We start from the raw sequence: 20,341 nt of genomic DNA on the forward strand, positions 1-20,341 counted from the left end.
GTAATATATATTATTGTATCATATGATATAATGTGTATAATATGATATCGTATCATATAATATTTTACTATATCACATGATATTGTATCATTTGATATGATACAATGTTGTATCAAATTATATTGTATCATATGATACAATATCATATTATGTATCAAATATGATACAGTATCATGCAATACAATATCATATTATATTATGCAATATTATATCGTATGTTATAATATAATGATGTGTTATGTGATATGATATTGTTACATAAAATACTATATTATATTATATATTATTATATTGTATTATGTGATAAAATACAATTATTTATAACACAAAACAATGTCATATCATATGTTACAATATCATATCTCATCATTGTTTATTACAGTATTTCATTGTATTATATGATATATATTGTAAGTATGATAGGATGCAATATCATATTTTATATTATTATAATGATAAACATTGTATCTTATAATACTGTATGAAATGAACGTATGATTATCAAACTATTTTTTAACAGATGATATACGATATTGTGTCAAAACAGTATCTATGAATATCCAAGATCATAAAGTATGATTTTCATATAAAATGATAAAGGTAGTCTCATACAGGTGATGCCTCGTCTCGGTGAGCTTTGTAATCTGTGATTGCCTATGTTTTTTCATTGGAAGGACAGGGTCACAAGCCGGACGAAATTCACTGTTCCAGGGTTTACAAAATCATTGATAATGCGTCAATCAATGTGTCATATTTATTCACTCTTTTTTCAAATTTATCAAAAACATGATGGATTTTCTAAAATCTAAAAAAGGGGCCGTTTTCATATGTTAAGAAATACCATCCCTTCGTTCTGGATTGCGACCCTATCCTTGCAGTAAATAAAAATGAATGAAATGGGTGGGCCCTAGTACAACAGAGGACGTGTATGTGAAGAAATTACGCAGATCGGACAAGACTCGTTTATATATACGGTGGCATTGTTTATCGCCAAAATCTCACCAGTTTTAAGAGAAAACTTAGTAATTATAGATAACATTCGTTGAAAAATAACTCACAAATAATGCAATGGTTAGTAGCATATATAAATAAGGAATAAGAAATCATTCTTTGAGTATTATGAGGTAATAATTTTCGGTCGGGGCGTGATCAAATCCAATAAAGCCCGAAAGGCTTTATGATAGATGTGATCATTCCCTGACCGAAATTATCCCCTCATAATATTCGAAGAATGATTCCTTATTACTTAAATTTAAATAATTTTAAGCCACTGTACGATTAAATATTTAAATATAAATAAGCAAACCCCGCTGGCGCCTCATATATTTGTCATTTGAATTTATAGGTTATATAGTATTAAATCGATAGTGTTATCACAGGCAAAGTCACTGGAAAATGTAATGCGAACACGCTTGCCAAAATAGATGTCACGTGACATATTTAATATTATAAAAGGAAAATGGAGCTCACACAACGTAAACAACATTAGTTAAAATGAGGAAGGTCAGCTGGACTTTTGCATTTTTAGAGAGTTAATTTTTTTCCTTTCACATCTAGATAGATAATATAGATAGGTATCGACAAAACACGTTGTCCAGCTGAAAGAGAAAAATGTACCTAAGCGTGCTGTATATCTATCATGTGATTGTTTTATCTCGGATTAGAAAGGGATTTTATAAGGGTACATTATTATAAATCAAAGATTAAGTACGTGATTGATGGAACAAAAATTTAGAAATTTAATTTTGTGTCAATTTACTCAGGGTCGTATTTCACATCATCCTTTACTGTTAAATTGTATTTGATTTTTAATTTCTTTTGTTACTGGTCGTATGCCATCTTTTTATATGATTGAAGCCTATTGGAAATTCTCTGGGGTTTGTTTTTTTTTTGGCTAAATTGCAATAAGGATACATTTTATACCACTTTTTAGTTACTGTAATTAGGTCACTGGAAGTGACAGCTTCAAATTAACTTATTATCAAATCAGTCAATGTTTCAATTAACATATATGTCATCGCCCCTTTCTGGGTAGATAAAGTTTATGATGTATTTAACAAAAATGGAGAAAAAATGTGAGCCATTTCACTTCATCTTTGCTATCATTGTTGTCTTTATAAATATTTATGTTAATGTTATGTGATTTGTAATTAAAAATTTTAAACAGTGACAACCTTTCTTAAATTGTTATGATAATCAACTTAATTTATAGTAACCCTGTTAATTGTTGCCAAAGTTTGCTTTAAATGAATTTTAAAGAATAGGTTGTCGGATAAACTTTCTGGCCATGGGCCTTTTTAGCTCACCGAGACGAAGTCAAGGAGAGCTTATGCTATACCCTCGGCGTCGGCGGTGGCGTCGGCGTCGGCGTCCGGACCTGGTTAAAGTTTTTGTTTCAGGTCCTGTATCTAAGCTATTACTTGTCCTGTCTTCACCAAACTTGCATGGATGATGCATCTGGACCTACTTATGGACTTGAAAGACTTGGATGCTGAATCTGGGTCCTAAATTTCAGATGCTGGAGGAGGTTAAGGTTGTTAGACCAGGTTAAAGTTTTTGTTGCAGGTGCCCTTTGATAGCAATATCTTAGTTACTGCTGGTCCATACTTCACCAAACTTGCATGGATGGTGTGTCTTATGATACTGATGCACCGGACAGGTTTGAGTGCTGAATCTGAGCTATAGGTTTCGGATACTGGAGGAGGTTAAGGTTTTTGGAGCAGGTTAAAGTTTTTGTTGCAGGTGCCCATTGATAGCAATATCTAAGTTACTACTGGTCCTAACTTCACCAAACTTGTATGGATGATGCGTCTTATGATACTGATGCACCTGACAAGCTTGAATGCTGAATATGAGCAATAGGATTCGGATGCTGGAAGAGGTTAAGGTTTTTAGAGCTGGTTAAAGTATTTGTTGCAGGTGCCCTCTGATGATTATATCTTAGTTACTACTGGTCCTAACTTCACCAAACTTGTATGGATCGTGCGTCTTATGATACTGATGCACCTGACAAGCTTGAATGCTGAATCTGAGCAATAGGATTCGGATGCTGGAGGAGGTTAAGGTTTTAAGAGCTGGTTAAATAAAGTTTTTGATGCAGGTGCCCTCTGATGATGATATCTTAGTTATTACTTGTCCTTACTTCACCAGACTTCCATGGATGGGTGTCTTATGATACTGATGCACCTGACAGGCTTGAATGCTGAGTGTGAGCCATAGGTTTCGGATGCTGGATAAAATTAAGTTTTTTGGAACAGGTCACATGTTTAATAGATGATAGTACTATTTCAAACTTGCATAGTTGATTTAACTGTAATATGAATGAATCGTAGAGGTAGCTTCAGATGCAGAGCTTGATCTCCATTATCAAGGATGCTTAAAAATAAATCTTAGTTATTACAGGTCCTAACTTCACCAAACTTGAATGGATGGTGTGTCTTATGATACAGATGCACCTGATAGGCATGGATCCTGAATCTGAGCCATAGGTTGCGGATGCTGGAGGAAGTAAAGGTTTTAATTGCTAGTGCCCTCTGATGATGATATCTTAGTTATTACTGGTCCAAACTTCACCAAACTTGCATTGATGATGCGTCTTATGATACCAATGCACCTGAAGGGCTTGAATGCTGAATCTGAGCCATAGGTTTCGGATGCTGGATGAGGTTTAGTTTTTTGGAACAGGTCACATGTTTTCTAGATGAAAGCTTGCATAGTTGATTTAACTTTATTATAAATTAAACGCAGAGGTTGCTTCAGATGCAGAGCCTGATCTCCATTATCAAGGATGCTAAAGAAATTTTCTACCTCACTCAAACCAGCTCGATAGATAGATGTGTTTGTTGATAAATGATATAACATGATTCATATGATATCATATGTTATATTATAAAAAGTTATACGATACGATATGATATTGTATCAATTTTTTTGATATTTTATGATATGATATTGTATCATGATATTGTTATGTATAGTATTGTATATTATGATACAATATTGTATAATATTATATTGTATTTTTAATTTATTATTTTATCACATGATACAATTACATAAGATATTGCAAAATATTATATTGTATCCTATGATACAATATTGTATATTCTATAATATTGTATCATACAATATTGTATAATATGATATTGGTTTCAGTAATATAGAATTATATCACATGAAATTGTATTATATGATATTGTAATATTATATAATATTGTATCATACAATATTGTATGATATGATATTGGTTTATATGATATATTATCATATCACATGAAATTGTATTATATGATATTGTAATATATATTATTGTGTCATATGATAAAATATGTATGATATAATAATGTATTTTATAATATTTTACTTTATCACATAATATTGTATCATTTGATAAGATACAATGTTGGAATCAAATTATATTGTATTATATGATATTATAATCTCATATAATGTATCAAATATGTTTCAGTGTCATTCAATACAATATCATACTATATTATACAATATAATATCATGTGTCAATGTTATGATGTATTATGTTATATGATATTGTAATATAATACTATATTGTATTATATTTTATGATATTGTATTATGTGATCAAATACAATAAGGTATAACACAATACAATGTCATATCATACGTTACAATATCATATCTCATTATTGTTTATTATGGTATTTTATTGTATTATATGATATATATTATAAATATGACATGATGCAATATTTAATTTTATATCATTGAATTGATTAAAATATGAACATATGATTATCATAAAAAAAAATATCAGATGATATACGATATTTTGTCAAAACAGAATCCATGAATATCCAAGATCATAAAGTATGATTTTCATATAAAATGATAAAGGTGGTCTTATGAAGGTGATGTCTCATAAGGGTGATGCTCCGTCTCGGTGAGCTTAGTAATCTATGATTACCTATGTTTTAATTATGTGTAATAAATAAACATCTGAATATCCATAAAACCTAAGAACAAACAATCACAGTAGTTCAATAATCACATATTGCACACATTTTGTAAAGTTGCATGAATATTAGAATAGATAAGAAATAATGTATCTTTTGATATTGATTTGGAGTCAGTTCTGTTTCAGTCAGCTACAGTCTTCATCCTGCCTATTCATACGCGGGTGTAACATAATTTTTGGGCACCGACCAAACCATTGAGTCCTGGCGACCACCATCTCATTGAATTGTCACTGAATATAAAATTCACATTTCTTACTGATTTTTTCGCATTAAAATGCTATTTTAATGTTTATTTCTTTTTTTTAAAAATAGACAAAAATATGCACATCAACATGAAATCACAAAAGTTTACACTTTCGCAGCTTCCGTTTTTTCCGGACCTGTAGCGCCGCCCGGGTGGCTGTCTCGAACACCTTACGGACACCGTCCTAAGTTTTGGCGGAACACTCCACGAAGGAGACGGCGCGGATCTGCTCCGCCACCGTCTGTCCCTCTTGGGTTTGCACTGGCTCTTCCTTCTTGAGCTCCAATTCCTTGATCACTTCAGGATCAGTGCGTGTGTCTTTTTTATTGCCTGCTAGAACGATGGGGACACTGGGGCAGAAATGTTTGACCTCGGGGCTCCACTTTTCCCTGATGTTGACCAGGCTGTCGGGATTGTCTATTGATCGAGTAGCACATTAAAAAGACGTCAGTGTCGGAGTAGCCGAGGGGACATAGTCTCTCGTAGTACTCCTGACCCGCTGTGCCTGTGTCCCACAGATACAGTTTCACCAGTTTATTATCCACCTCAATATCTGTTACTTGATGATAATGAAATAACGTTAACGCAGGTACTTCGGGAAATTTGCCGCTGCTAAACACCAATAAAAGGCCATCTTCGCTAGCCACATCTTCGCTAGCCAAGGGTTTTCGGTCCACTTTGCTCCCCATAAACCCTTATGGCGGATTTCATTATGAAAACTCGGTGACAAGCTCCGTTTTATGATTGGCTGCAGCTGCGAGTAGCTGACCCAATCGCAGTGCTTGTAAATATAAACTTTAAAAGAAAACACATGTGTGATCTTTGGTAAAACATTCGGTGCTTTTAACAAGTTGAGGCACAAGTTCTCGAGTACAGTGCCTCCCCATGGGGAGCAAAGTGGACCGAAAACCCTTGGCTAGCGAAGATGCATTAAACATGACTAAGAGAAGTTTATAAATCACATGTTGTTAATCATTTTAGTATAGGTAATTGCATTTTCACAATAAAAAAAATTCAACAGGAATATTGCAAATCAGATACTGTATTGCCTTCAGTTAGGGTAGAGAAGAAAAATAAACCAAACACCCCCCCCCCCCAACCACAAAGTAAACATGTATTTACTGACAGCCTAGTAAACATTTTCGGAATCTCAGAATTCGGACCTCAAACAAAAGAATGCTTTCCTGTAAGATATGCATGCGTGTAAGGTGTGGGTCACAGCGATATAATGATGTAGGTTAGTCCTCCATTTTTTTAAAAATTAAACAGTAACAGGGTAGATAGAGGAGATAGTTTATAGATGAATAAAAAGAAAATCGCAAGAAAAGTTCAATTGTCTCTCAGTTGTCATCTTTAATTGATTTTTTTTCGAAGGAGGTCGGGCGCTTAGAAATAATATTTGTTACTAAATACATTAAGGTAAATGTCGAATTATTTGTAGTGCAGGGTGATTGCTTAGAAAATGCACAACATTTTTAATTGTTAATAGTAATATATGCCAGGATGCTTTGGGAGGGAATGGCCAGATACTTTGAACCAACTTTATTCATAAGAGTTCTTTTTTCTTTTTAATGGAAAATATGCATTACATTTTAGTACAAGTTTTATTTTAAAGAGAGCGGCAGCAACTTTTCATGATGTGATTTAATTGTGTAAGGACAAAGTCTTCCTAATTATCTTATCTAACTGTTGTGGCTGGACTACCCTATAGTTTACATATACATGTACGTAGGTTTGATTTTTTTATTACTTCTTTTTGGGGGGATATTAATTTTGCCAATTTTAAGCGGTATGGGAGTAGCTCAATGGGTTAGTCTTTGCTTAATGCTTATTATATATCAGTCTACAATACATCGCTCTGTAATATTGTGCCTCAAAACAAACATTACGCCTAAAATTTGGGCAAGGTTTTGAGCAGGAAAATCTCAAAAAATTTCATCCACTATAATTTATTATTCATATGTAATTACTGACAATATCTCAGGGCTTCTTGGATATCTTTGCTTCCATAAAAGAATGAATTTTCTAAGAGAAATGAAACATAAGTCATAAAATGCTTTAAAATACTATGTATGTACAATAGCAAAGCCTCTATGTACATTATTTAATCGTTCTTTAAGAAACTCTTGGAAAATATCCAATGTTTTACCTTTATATAAGAAAGGCGACTCATCACAGATGTCGAATTATAGACCTGTTTCCTTATTAAGTTGTGTTTCTAAGATAATGGAATGAATTATTTTTAGACATGTATACAACTTTTTTCATGATAATAATCTTTTTTATTTTAAAGTATCTAGCTGGATTTTTACCGGGTCGCTCAACTGTTTATCAGCTAATAGAAACGTACGACCATATTTTAAGAGCAATTGATCAAGGTCAATCTTGTTGTATGATTTTTTGCGACTTGTCAAAAGCATTTGACCGCGTTTGGCATAAAGGTTTATTGTTTAAACTCCATACTCATGGTATTACTGGAAATCTGTTCAAATGGTTTAATAGTTACCTTGTAAATAGAAAGCAAAGGGCTATGTATCGAGAAGTGCTGTCGTCTATTAAGTCTATTAATGCTGGAGTGCCTCAAGGCTCTGTCCTTGGTCCATTGCTATTTCTTATTTATGTAAACGATATAGCAGATAACATGTTAACATTTTGGAGACTTTTTGCAGATGATAATAGCCTTCAACATGCTGCAATCAATGTACACGATATGGAATCTTATCTTAATCGGGATCTTTTAATTTTAGAGGCTTGGTCTAAGAAATGGCTTTTAAATTTTAATCCTTCAAAAACTAAGGCTGTTTATTTTAGTAATAAACCCAACACAGTAACCCCTACGTTAAAATTTCAAGGATGCGATTTGGAATTCGTACCCACCCATAAACACTTAGGTGTTATATTTTCTGAGGACCTTTCCTGGTCATCTTATATAAATTCTATTATAGCAAATGCTCAAAAGAAATTGGAATTAATGAAAAAAATTAAATTTAAACTCAATAGAAAATCACTGTCACTATTATATACTTCATTTATAAGGCCTCAGTTAGAATATGCATCTGATGTATGGGGCGGATGTTCTATTAATGATTCTGACAAATTAGAAAAAATACAATTGATTGCAGCAAGAATTGTTACAGGTTTACCTATTTTTGCATCTCGGGAATCTCTTTACTTTGAAACAGGGTGGGAAACGCTTAATAGTAGAAGGAAAATATCCAGGCTAAAAACAATGTATAAAATTGACCGAAACCTTTTACCCAGTTATGTAATGGATATTTTTCCAAATAAGCGTGATAATGTATCTAACTATTCTACCAGAAATGCACATAATTACTTTATACCAAAATGTCGTTTGGAATTGTATAAATCTTCGTTTGTTCCTACTGTTGTTGATGAATGGAATGCGCTTTCAACGGATGTCCATGGAAGCGACTCTGTTCGCATTTTTAAGGGAAAAAATACATGTTTCTGTCAAAAATGAAAATGTACTTACATGTAGAACTAGACCTAATTTTTTTTACATATGGGGATAGATTTTTGAATATCATTCATACCAAACTTTGTCACAATTGTGCACTATAAATAATGATTTGTTTCGATGTAATATTATCAACAGTCCACTCTGTTCGTGTGGTAAGATAGAACTACCAGTACACAGTTGTTTATTATATAGATGTCAATTATATATATGTATACGTCCATTCTATCCACTGACCTTTATTGGGAGTTGATTTTAATCAACTCTCCTATGCAATTACTCAGACAAACCGAAAGTGAAACAGTGTTTGGACCTTAGCACAAATCATTGCTGCTGACAAGACTTAGTTCTTGAAAATAATTGATGAATTCGATGTAATGTGTGCTAAAGCATTGTTTTTCAAGGAAACTTATTTATAAATACCTTGAAAATAGTAAGATTTTATATGTTACGAACAATTTTAATATATTTTGTAGTCGTATGTATTCCTACGCCAAAGTTCAATATAGTCTCGTTCAACTCGACGCTCGGCTGTCTCCGTAAATCCTTGTCGGAGATTTACGGTGTCAGCCGAGCGTTTGATTGAACGAGACTAGAGTTCAATATTGTTTGGATCCATACAATTTTTTGAGAAATATTTCTATCACTGATACATAGTTTGATTGAATTAATTTTATCTTTAAATATTATTTAACATTATTCATATGGGGGTTTCTCGACATTCTTGTCGAAAAAGTCCAAAAATTCATTTTATAAAAATGTGCGTAATTCAAACTAGAAACTACATGTACTTGTCATGCAAAATAACATATCATTGATTTTAAAATAAATAAACATCGAAAAAATCAACTCCCGTCAGTTCTTCAGTACTTTGATTTATGTTGTGTACACATATATTGTATTATATCTTTGTTTTGGGAGAGGGCGGTCTAAGTTATGGAACTTGTGCCCAATCCCAATTGTATTTTTGTACAATAAAAATATGTTCAAATCAAATCAAGAGAAATGAAAATGAATAGTTGTTTTTTATGTCTCACTATGAAATATTCCTTGACTGGTAAAATTAGAGAAAAATGTTATATTCAGCAGTTAAACATTTATCTCAATTACACATAGAGGTGCAAATAAAACTGTGGTTGATTAAACATCTCTTATACATTGAATAAATAAAACTTTATGGTCATATTGTTAACCGCAGTGACAAAAATATAAATTGTCAGTTTTGTTGAATGATGATTGTTTTCTTTGTCGCTGATCTTCTAACTTCAGTTTTAAATGATTTTGGTCTAATGAAAATTCTGTGTTGGTTACTTTCATTTGCATTATTGCAATTCCAATTCTCCCACCTACTATAGTCATACCACTGTTATGTCGTTCAACTTTTAAACTTCTTATCAGTTTATGTTTCAACATATAACATGTCCTCATCCCTTCCTATATAGATAATGTTTATGATGCATTAATACTGGAACCATTCCACTTCACCTTTGCTTACTAGTATCGGAGAGCTCTTACTGATCAGTGGCCAACTCGCTAAACTGTTGGTAGTGTCCTTTTTGATATATTTCATTTTATCAAATAAAATATACAACATGACTACTTTAGTCATGTTGTATATTTTATTTGATAAAATGAAATATATCAAAAAGGACAGTAGGAATACCGGTCTGCGAGACTGGATCGGAAACTGATGATGGAAAAGGGGCCATAACAAACTCTATTTAAATTGATTTAATTTATGTTCAGTGTTTAATCAATAAAAAAAACCACAGGGTCCTTCAAAATATAATAATGTAAATCGCTGCAGATAATAAGAAATAGTTGGTTTTTAACGTAATGTCAATATTTTGTTTGGAGCCATTTATTCCTATGTCATCGCGAATTGCAGGCAAAGGATGGATTGATTGCTACCTTCCTCTCCTGGCGAATACCGTACACGTATACATGTATTATACAGGGGTAAACGATTTGTAGCCAAGTGGAAAATGCCAAAAATGTTTGTCAACAGAATAGAATTGTCTCAACACTTGATTGACACTCGACTGTACAGTTGATAACACATGCATAATAAATAAACATCGGAATTGGAAACAAATTGTTAAAAATCTTTTTAATAGCAATAAAACCTAACAACAAAATTTACCGGTACAAGGAAATGTAAAACTTAATACGAGTAGTGTAAAAATCACATATTGCACGTCAATTTTTAAAGTTGCATCAGCTATTAGAATGGAGAAATAATGTGTCAACTATATTAACTTGGAATCATTCATAAAGATTCTGTTCTGTTTCAGTCAGTTACAGTCTTCATCTAGCCAATTCATACGCGGGTGTAAGATAATTTATGGGCACCAGACCAAATTTTCCATTGAGTTCTGCCACCCACCAACTCTTGTCATCAAACTCCCGACTAATAATGTACAGCTTATCTCCCTTGTTAAAGCCCAGTTCGTTGCTTCTGTCGGCCTTGCAGTCCCATTTCCTCGTAGTCCTGATCAGGAGGCATTTGAGGCTCAGAACTCGCGTACTAATTCAGGCTTGCTCTCTTTTGGCACCTCTGGGGGTGGAATGTTGGGGAGGGGCTTTGGGATGGAGGGTGGGGGAGTAGGGGGAACCGATGGGAGCGGTTTGCGGCATCCTGGGATTTCAGGCAGGAATCTACTGGGCTATATCATTCCTCCTGAATGTCGTCATCAGGGTTGGCTGTATCATCATATATCTCATCACAGATGGGTTCTGTCGGTATGCTGGGAGTGGGGCAACAAAATTATGGTAATCTATCGATAAAAACTAGTAACACCTGTCCTGAAGTCTGCAAGTATCATCAAATTACAGATTATTGCGGCCTCATTGTTTATCGATCTTTCTCTTATTGGACATAGCTTATGCATAATTAATAGAACGTAACTTTTAAATAGTCATATATAGTATTCCATAGTTTTTATCTGTATTAAAATGAAAGAATATCCCAATGTCAAAAATCTTACCCAGGAATGAAAGCCGATATTTCCAACGTTTCCGTGGAGTTGCAAGGCCAATAAAAGTTTACAAGACCCAGTTATATTTAACGAATTCATTAGCTATCGAATTTATACGAGTACAAATTGGGTTGGGACAGTTTTAAAACGCTTTATAACTCGCGAAGCAGTTTATAAAAAATCGTAAACTGTTCAAATCCGAATGATATGACGTAATTTATTTGCAAATAAATAAAAAGTCAGCAAAACTATTTCATTTTTTTTTCAGTTTATTTCCAAACAAACATATCATTCACTTTCATTGACACAATAATTTACTTTATTTGTCATACAAATAAAACATCACTTAAACATAATATATTTGATATATCATTGCACCATTACTATACAACTGAATGAACACATGTATATTCAACATCATTGGTAACATGATCATCCATCAAAGGGAAAACCTCAAATTATAACAACCTCAATTAATAGAAGTCATAACAGTAATATCGCTGAAATTTAGCATGCAATAACTTAGATATGTATGTAAACAAAAATATCGCATTATGCAGTAAGTTTATCCGAGGACCTTTAGACTAAGCACACACACGCACATGCAGACGCACGCGCGCGCGCATACCCGTCTTTCCTCTATCACAGACGTAATGTTTTAAATAAAAGAAATGTGGAAAAAACTGTGCACATCAACATGAAATCACAAAAGTTTACACTTTCGCAGGTTCCGTTTTTTCCGGTCCTGTAGCGCCGCCCGGGTGGCTGTCTCGAACACCTTACGGACACCGTCCTGAGTTTTGGCGGAACACTCCACGAAGGAGAAGGCGCGGATCTGCTCTGCCAACGTCTGTCCCTCCTGGGTATTCACCGGCTCTTCCTTCTTGAGCTCCAATTCCTTGATCACTTCAGGATCAGTGCGTGTGTCTTTTTTATTGCCCACTAGAACGATGGGGACACTGGGGCAGAAATGTCTGACCTCGGGGGTCCACTTTTCCCTGATGTTGACCAGGCTGTCGGGATTGTCTATGGAGTAACACATTAAGATGACGTCAGTGTCGGGGTAGGAGAGCGGGCGTAGTCTGTCGTAGTCCTCCTGACCCGCCGTGTCCCACAGAGCCAGTTCCACCTGTTTATTATCCACCTCAATATCAGCTACGTACGTATCAAATATCGTAGGTATGTAGACTTCGGGAAAATCGCCGCGGCTGAATGCCATCAATAGACATGTTTTACCGGTGGACCCATCACCCACGATAACTAACTTCTTCCGCACTGTCGCCATTTCAACTTCTTTAAACTTGGTCTTGGGGCGCATACAACACAATATGACATCTAAGAGTTTGTTTATGTAATTGCTAACCACTGCCGGACTATCCCTTATATCTTCTGATCCTGATCTAATTTTAGCATCCCAAATATAAACGGCGCCTCATTGGTTAGTAACTATTATCTACGAATTCACCTGACCTGTAGTAATGTAAAGTGTGCTAATTAAAAGATAAGTATCTATTTGAGTATTCTTATTTAAACAGCAACCTGCAAATGATATATATATATATATTTGATTATTTACTTATTTCTTCACATTTGCTCATCAATTCATGTTCTTGCTGGTGAGAAAAGCAGTTCAAATTTCCGCTCTCATTTTAATAAAAAAAAATATGAAATATTTATCATGTCACGTAACAGATTCATGTAAGCCTATATTTCTCGAGTTTATGGCAATTTGAATTTGAATGAATCGCTTAAGTGTGAACTCGTATGTATTGCACGTTTCTTTCTCTTTTTAGTTAATATTTTAAAACACAAAACTTGTACTTCCTAAAAATCTTTGTCGTGCCTTTCAAACTACTGGTTAAGTTTTGTTAATAAATAGAACATTTTTTTCATATTTACCTTTTTTGCTAGTACAAATTTGCTATTCTAATAATTCTACAAGTGACTTAAACCTTTATGATAAATATGATTTAACTCAATCATTATTTTTTAAGAATGAATATTTACGTTTTTCAGTGGCCTTAAATGTGATAACACTACGTATCGATTTTGTATTATACACTCCAATAAATCAATAGATTCTGAAGTTTAACTGGGGCGCAAACGGGGTTAGTTTTTTTTTTACTCAAGTATAATAATCGTACAATGGTTGAAAATATTATATATATATAAGTAAGGAATCATTCTTTGAGTATTATGAAGTGATAATTTCGGTCGGGCGTGATCATATCTATCATAAAGCCCTTGGACTTTATTGGATTTAATCACGCCTGACCGAAATTATCATCTCAAAATACTCAAAGAATGATTATTTATTCCTTAAAATATTTCTCTTTCAAGGAATATTAAGCAAGCCATGTATTGTACCGAAGAACAATAATGTAATTTTGCTTCATTCGGGACCATCAAGCCTAAGAGAAGTTAATAAATCATATTTTGTCAGGGTGTACTAGTCATAGCGATATATTTACATTTTTAACTGTCTTTGTCTGTGATAAAATTACGAATCAATTTTGAATTTTGATTCATAACAGATGAGCAACACAAAATGAGCGTGTCTTAAAACATACTAGAAAAACGGTATTGGCTTCGCCACGTATAGTAACGCATAGTATGAAAATGGAAATAATATAAGTATAAGTAATAAAGAATCATTCTTTGAATATCATGAGGTGATAGTTTCGGTCAGAGCGTGGACAAATCAATAATGCTAATGAAAACAACCAAACTAAAAGACAGAATTTTCAATGGATAAAACGATGTTTTTAAAAGTTGTTCTATCCGATGTTTCGATTGTACACAGTTTTATATGCACCTGTACGTGTAACTGAGATCAATGTTTTAACTGCTGAACATAACATTTTCTCTATTTTTACCAGTCAGAGAGTATTTCATAGTGAGGCATATTAACAAAAACAATTTGTTTTCATTTCTCTTAAAATACCCACTCTATTATGGAAGCAAAGATATCCAAGAAGTCCTGAGATATTGTCAGTGATTACTTATCAAGGGATAAGGAATAATTTTTGAGTATTATGAGGTGATAATTTTGGTCGTGACGTAGTTATTGTAGTTATGTCAGTGGAAGTGAATACTTCAGCTTTGCTTCTTATTGAATCAGTTAATGTTTCAACATATACTGGTATGTCTTACTCCCTTCCTGGATAGATAATGTTTATAATGCATTTAATAAGAAGGAAAAATACTTGAACCATTCCACTTCACCTTTGCTACAATTGTTTTCATTTAAAAATATATTTATTTTTACTTGCAGTTAAACATTTTAAAGATGTTCACTTGTCTTGAATTTTAATCTGTTTACACTATTGCTAAAGCTCTAAGCTCTTACTATAAATAACTAGCTGCAATAATGTAGCCCTCTCCGATTTTTTTTTTATATCTGATGTTATTGCAGCTCTTACTAACCAATGGACAACTCGCTCAACTTGGTTGGTGGGAATATGCGAGACTGGACATCGGAAACTGTTGATGGAAAAGGGGTCATAGAAAGCTCTTTTTAATTGATTAAATTTATGTTCAGTGTTTAATCAGTAAAAAAGCCACACAGGATTCTTCAAACTATAATAATGTAAATCGCTGCAGATAATCAGAAATAGTTGGTTTTTAACGTAGTGTCAATATTTTGTTTGGAGCCATTTATTCCTTTGTCATCGTGAATTACATGCCAAGGATGGATTGATCGTTACCCTTCCTTGCGTTTGTACTCTCTCCTTGCAAATACCGTACACTTATATTATACTGTAGTAAACGATTTGTAGCCAAGTGGAAAATGCCAAAATGTTTGTCAACAGAATAGAATTGTCTCAACACTTGATTGGCACTCGACTGTACAGTTAATAACACATGGACAACAAATAAACATCGGAATTGGAAACGCATTTTAAAAAATCTTTAATAGCATTAAAACCCAACAACAAAATTAACCGGTAAAAAATAATTTAATGTAAAAACTAAATACAGGTAGTTTAAAATTCATATATTGCACGTCAATTTTTAAAGTTGCATTAGCTATTAGAATGAAGAAATAATGTATCATCTATATTGACTTGGAATCATTCACAGAGATTCTGTTCTGTTTCAGTCAGATAAAGTCTTCATCTAGCCAATTCATACGCGGGTGTAAGATAATTTTTGGGCACCAGACCAAATTTTCCATGGAGTTCTGCCACCCACCAACTCTTGTCATCAAACTCCCGACTAATAATGTACAGCTTATCTCCCTTGTTAAAGCCCAGCTCGTTGCTTCTGTCGGCCTTGCAGTCCCATTTCCCCAGGAACATGTTCTCGTAGTCCTGATCAGGAGGTATTTGGGGCTCAGAACTCGCGTCAGGCTTGCTTTCTTTTGGCACCTCTGGGCTGGAATGTTGGGGAGGGGCTTTGGGATGGAGGGTGGGGAGGTAGGGGGAACCGATGGGAGCGGTTTGCGGGGTCCTGGGATTTCAGGCAGGGATCTACCGGAGTAGATAATTCCTCCTGAATGTCGTCATCAGGGTTGGCTGTATCATCATATATCTCATCACAGATGGGTTCTGTGGGTATGCTGGGGTGGGGCAACAAAATGATGGTTATCTATCGATAAAAACTAGTAACTCCTGAAGTCTGCAAGTATCATCGAATTACAGCAGATTTCTATCTGCGGCCTCATTGTTTATCGATCTTTCTCTAATTGGACAAAGCTTATGCATAATTAATAGAACGTAACTTGTAAATAGTCATACATAGTACAGTATTCTGTAGTTTTCATGTGTATTAAAATAAAATAATGTCCCAATGTCAAAAATCTTACCCAGGAATGAAAACCGATATTTCCTACGTTTCCGTGGAGTTGCAAGGCCAATAAAAGTTTACAAGACCCAGTTATATTTAACGAATTCATTAGCTATCGAATTTATACGAGTACAAATAGGGTTGGGACAGTCAACGCTTCATAACTTGCGAAGCAGTTTATAAAAAATCGTAAACTGTTCCATTCCGAATGATATGACGTAATTTATTTGCAAATAAATAAAAAGTCAGCAAAACTATTTCATTTTTTTTCAGTTTATTTCCAATCAAACAACATATCATTCACTTTCATTGACACAATAATTTTATTTCTTTGTCATACAAATAAAACATCACCTAAACATAATATATTTGATATATATATCTAGATAGGCCACATTGCACCATTACTATACAACTGAATGAACACATGTATTTTCAACATCATTGGCAACATGGTTATCCATCTTAGGGAAAACCTCAAATTATAACGACCTCAATTCATAGAAGTCATAACAGTAATATCGCTGAAATTTAGCATGCAATAACTAAGATATGTATGTAAATAAAAATATCGCATTATGCAGTAAGTTTATCCGAGGACCTTTAGACTAAGTACACACACGCACAGGCAGACGCACGCGCGCGCGCATATCCGTCTTTCCTCTATCACAGACGTAATGTTTTAAATAAAAGAAATGTGGAAAAAACTGTGCACATCAACATGAAATCACAAAAGTTTACACTTTCGCAGCTTCCGTTTTTTCCGGACCTGTAGCGCCGCCCAGGTGGCTGTCTCGAACACCTTACGGACACCGTCCTGAGTTTTGGCGGAACACTCCACGAAGGAGAAGGCGCGGATCTGCTCCGCCACCTCCTGTCCCTCCTGGGTATTCACCGGCTCTTCCTTCCTGAGCTCCAATTCCTTGATTACGTCAGGATCAGTGCGTGTGTCTTTTTTATTGCCTACTAGAACGATGGGAACATTGGGACAGAAATGTTTGACCTCGGGGGTCCACTTTTCCCTGATGTTGACCAGACTGTCGGGGCTGTCTATGGAGTAGCACATTAAGATGACGTCAGTGTCGGGGTAGGAGAGTGGGCGTAGTCTGTCGTAGTCCTCCTGACCCGCTGTGTCCCACAGAGCCAGTTCCACCTGTTTATTATCCACCTCAATATCAGCTACGTACGTATCAAATACCGTAGGTATGTGGACTTCGGGAAAATCGCCGCGGCTAAACACTATTAAAAGGCATGTTTTACCTGTGGACCCATCACCCACGATAACTAACTTCTTCCGCACTGTCGCCATTCCAACTTCTTAAAACTTGGTCTTGGGGCGTATACAACACAATGACATCTAAGAGTTTGTTTATGTTATTGCTAACCACTGCCGGACTTTCATTTTTTATATTCCTTATATCTTCTGATCCTGTTCTAATTTTAGCATCCCAAATATAAACGGCACCTCATTGGTTAGTAACTATTATCTACGAATTCACCTTACCTGTAGTAATGTAAGGTGTGCTATTTAAAGGATAAGTATCTATTTGAGTATTCGTATTTAAACAACAACCTGCAAATGATAGACATATTTGATTATGAAATTTACTTATTTCTTCACATTTACTCACCACTTAATGTTCTTGCTAGTGAGAAAAGCAGTTCAAATTTCCGCTCTCATTTTAATCAAAAACATGAAATATTTATCTTGTCATGTGGCAGATTCATGTAGGCCTATATATATTGAGTTTATGGCAATTTGAATTTGAATGAATCGCTTAAGTGTGAACTCGTATGTATTGCACGTTTCTTTCTTTTTTTAGTTAATATTTAAAACACAAAACTGGTACTTCCTAAAAATCTTTGTCGGGGCGCCTGTAAAGTGCGAAACGAAACGAAACGAAATCGAACGAAACGAAACGAAACGAAACCAATCGAAATGAAACCAAAAATCGAAACGAAACGAAACGGAATTTAAACAAAACTAATATCAATTTTGACTATATAAAAGTGAAAATAAATTAATTGAAATAAATTTTTGAACCATAAAATATAACTACCTGTATGTTTCATTGCCGTCGTAAATTTTGAAGCCGATTATCCGATATTTGCAAAAAAAATATAATTATGTAAATAAGTGATGTACATTCCTATTATTTTGATGTTTCTAATATCTTTCATTTTAAATGATATTCAGACGTTTTGAGAGAGAGAGAGAGAGAGAGAGAGAGAGAGAGAGAGAGATGCCTTAAAACTTATCAGCGACATCACATAGCAAAGTATATACGCAAGTTTGGGAGAGAGAGAAAGGAAGAGAGATAGAGATATGATGATTATGATACTGAAGGGGACATTCTAACAACAATTTTCTTTCTATCGATTTAAAATATTGTAAAAATGAAACAATCGAATACAATGTGGTTTAGAGAATGCATACTGGTTGGTTACCAGTTTCTAACATATAATAAGAATTGTTTTAATATGTATAGCATGAATTTGGACGTCGTAATTTGACAAATTTGCTATTCTAATAATTCTACAAGTGACTTAAACCGTTATGATAAATATGATTTAACTCAATCATTATTTTTTTAAGAATGAATATTTACGTTTTTCAGTGGCCTTTAATGTGATAACACTACGTGTCGATTTTGTATTATACAGTCCAATGAATCAATAGAAGTTTAACTGGGGCGAAAACGGGGTTAGTTTTTTTTTTACTCAAGTATTATAATCGTACAATGGCTGAAAATTATATAAATATAAGTAATAAGGAATCATTCTTTGAGTATTATGAAGTGATAATTTCGGTCGTGGCGTGATCATATCTATCATAAAGCCCTTGGGCTTTATTGGATTTAATCACGCCTGACCGAAATTATCATCTCATAATACATGTACTCAAAGAATGATTATTTATTCCTTAAAATATTTCTCTTCCAAGTAACATTAAGCAAACCATGTATTGTACCGAAGAACAATAATGTAATTTTGCTTCATTCAGGACCACCAAGACTAAGAGAAGTTTATAAATCATATTTTGTTATGGTGTACTAGTCATAGCGATATATTTACATTTTTAACTGTCTTTGTCTGTGATAAAATTACGAATCAATTTTGAATTTTGAATTCATAACAGATGAGGGGCACAAAATGGGCGTATCTTATAGCATAATCGAAAAATGGTATTGGCTTCGCCGCGAATAGTAACGCATAGTATGAAAATGGAAATAATATAAGTATTAAGGAATCATTCTTTGAATATTATGAGGTGATACTTTCGGTCGGAGCGGGGACAAATCAATAATGCAAATGAAAATAACCAAACTAAAAGACAGAATTCTCAATGGATCAAAATCTTATAAAACTTTGTTTTTAAAAGTTGTTCAATCCGATGTTTCGATTGTACACAGTTTTATATGTACCTCTACGTGTAATTGAGATAAATGTTATAACTGCTGAACATAACATTTTCTCTAATTTTACCAGTCAGAGAGTATTTCATAGTCAGGCATATAAACAAAAACAATTTATTTTCATTTCTCTTAAAATATTCATTTTATTATTATGAAAGCAAAGATATCCAAGAAGTCCTGAGATATTGTCAGTGATTACTTAAGGAATAAGGAATCATTCTTTGAGTATTATGAGGTGATAATTTTGGTCGTGGCGTAGTTATTGTAGTTATGTCAGTGGAAGTGAATACGTCAGCTTTGCTTCTTATTGAATCAGTTAATGTTTCAACATATATGTCTCAATCCCTTCCTGGATAGATAATGTTTATTATGCATTTAATAAGAAGGACAAATACTTGAACCATTCCACTTCATCTTTCCTACAATTGTTTTCTTTTAAAAAT

At 33.9% G+C, this 20,341-nt stretch overlaps 2 protein-coding genes and 1 pseudogene across 2 annotated transcripts; all 3 read right to left on the reverse strand.

Annotated features, from left to right (window-relative positions):
- Window positions 1-4,793: 4,793 nt before the first annotated feature.
- On the reverse strand, window positions 4,794-6,113 carry LOC105321104 (ras-like GTP-binding protein Rho1; annotated as a pseudogene).
- A 5,847-nt stretch (window positions 6,114-11,960) lies between these two features.
- Window positions 11,961-13,091, reverse strand: LOC117692603 (ras-like GTP-binding protein rhoA). The gene has a single exon (XM_034481031.2). The coding sequence runs from the start codon at window positions 13,010-13,012 to the stop codon at window positions 12,398-12,400; it is 615 nt and encodes a 204-aa protein (XP_034336922.2). The 5' UTR covers window positions 13,013-13,091; the 3' UTR covers window positions 11,961-12,397.
- A 3,672-nt stretch (window positions 13,092-16,763) lies between these two features.
- Window positions 16,764-17,937, reverse strand: LOC117692604 (ras-like GTP-binding protein Rho1). The gene has a single exon (XM_034481032.2). It carries the CDS (start codon window positions 17,789-17,791, stop codon window positions 17,210-17,212), a length of 582 nt encoding a protein of 193 aa, XP_034336923.2. The 5' UTR covers window positions 17,792-17,937; the 3' UTR covers window positions 16,764-17,209.
- Between the last annotated feature and the right edge of the window lie 2,404 nt (window positions 17,938-20,341).

The sequence above is a fragment of the Magallana gigas genome, chromosome 3 (genome assembly GCF_963853765.1).
Source record: "Magallana gigas chromosome 3, xbMagGiga1.1, whole genome shotgun sequence".
Lineage (NCBI taxonomy): Eukaryota > Metazoa > Mollusca > Bivalvia > Ostreida > Ostreidae > Magallana > Magallana gigas.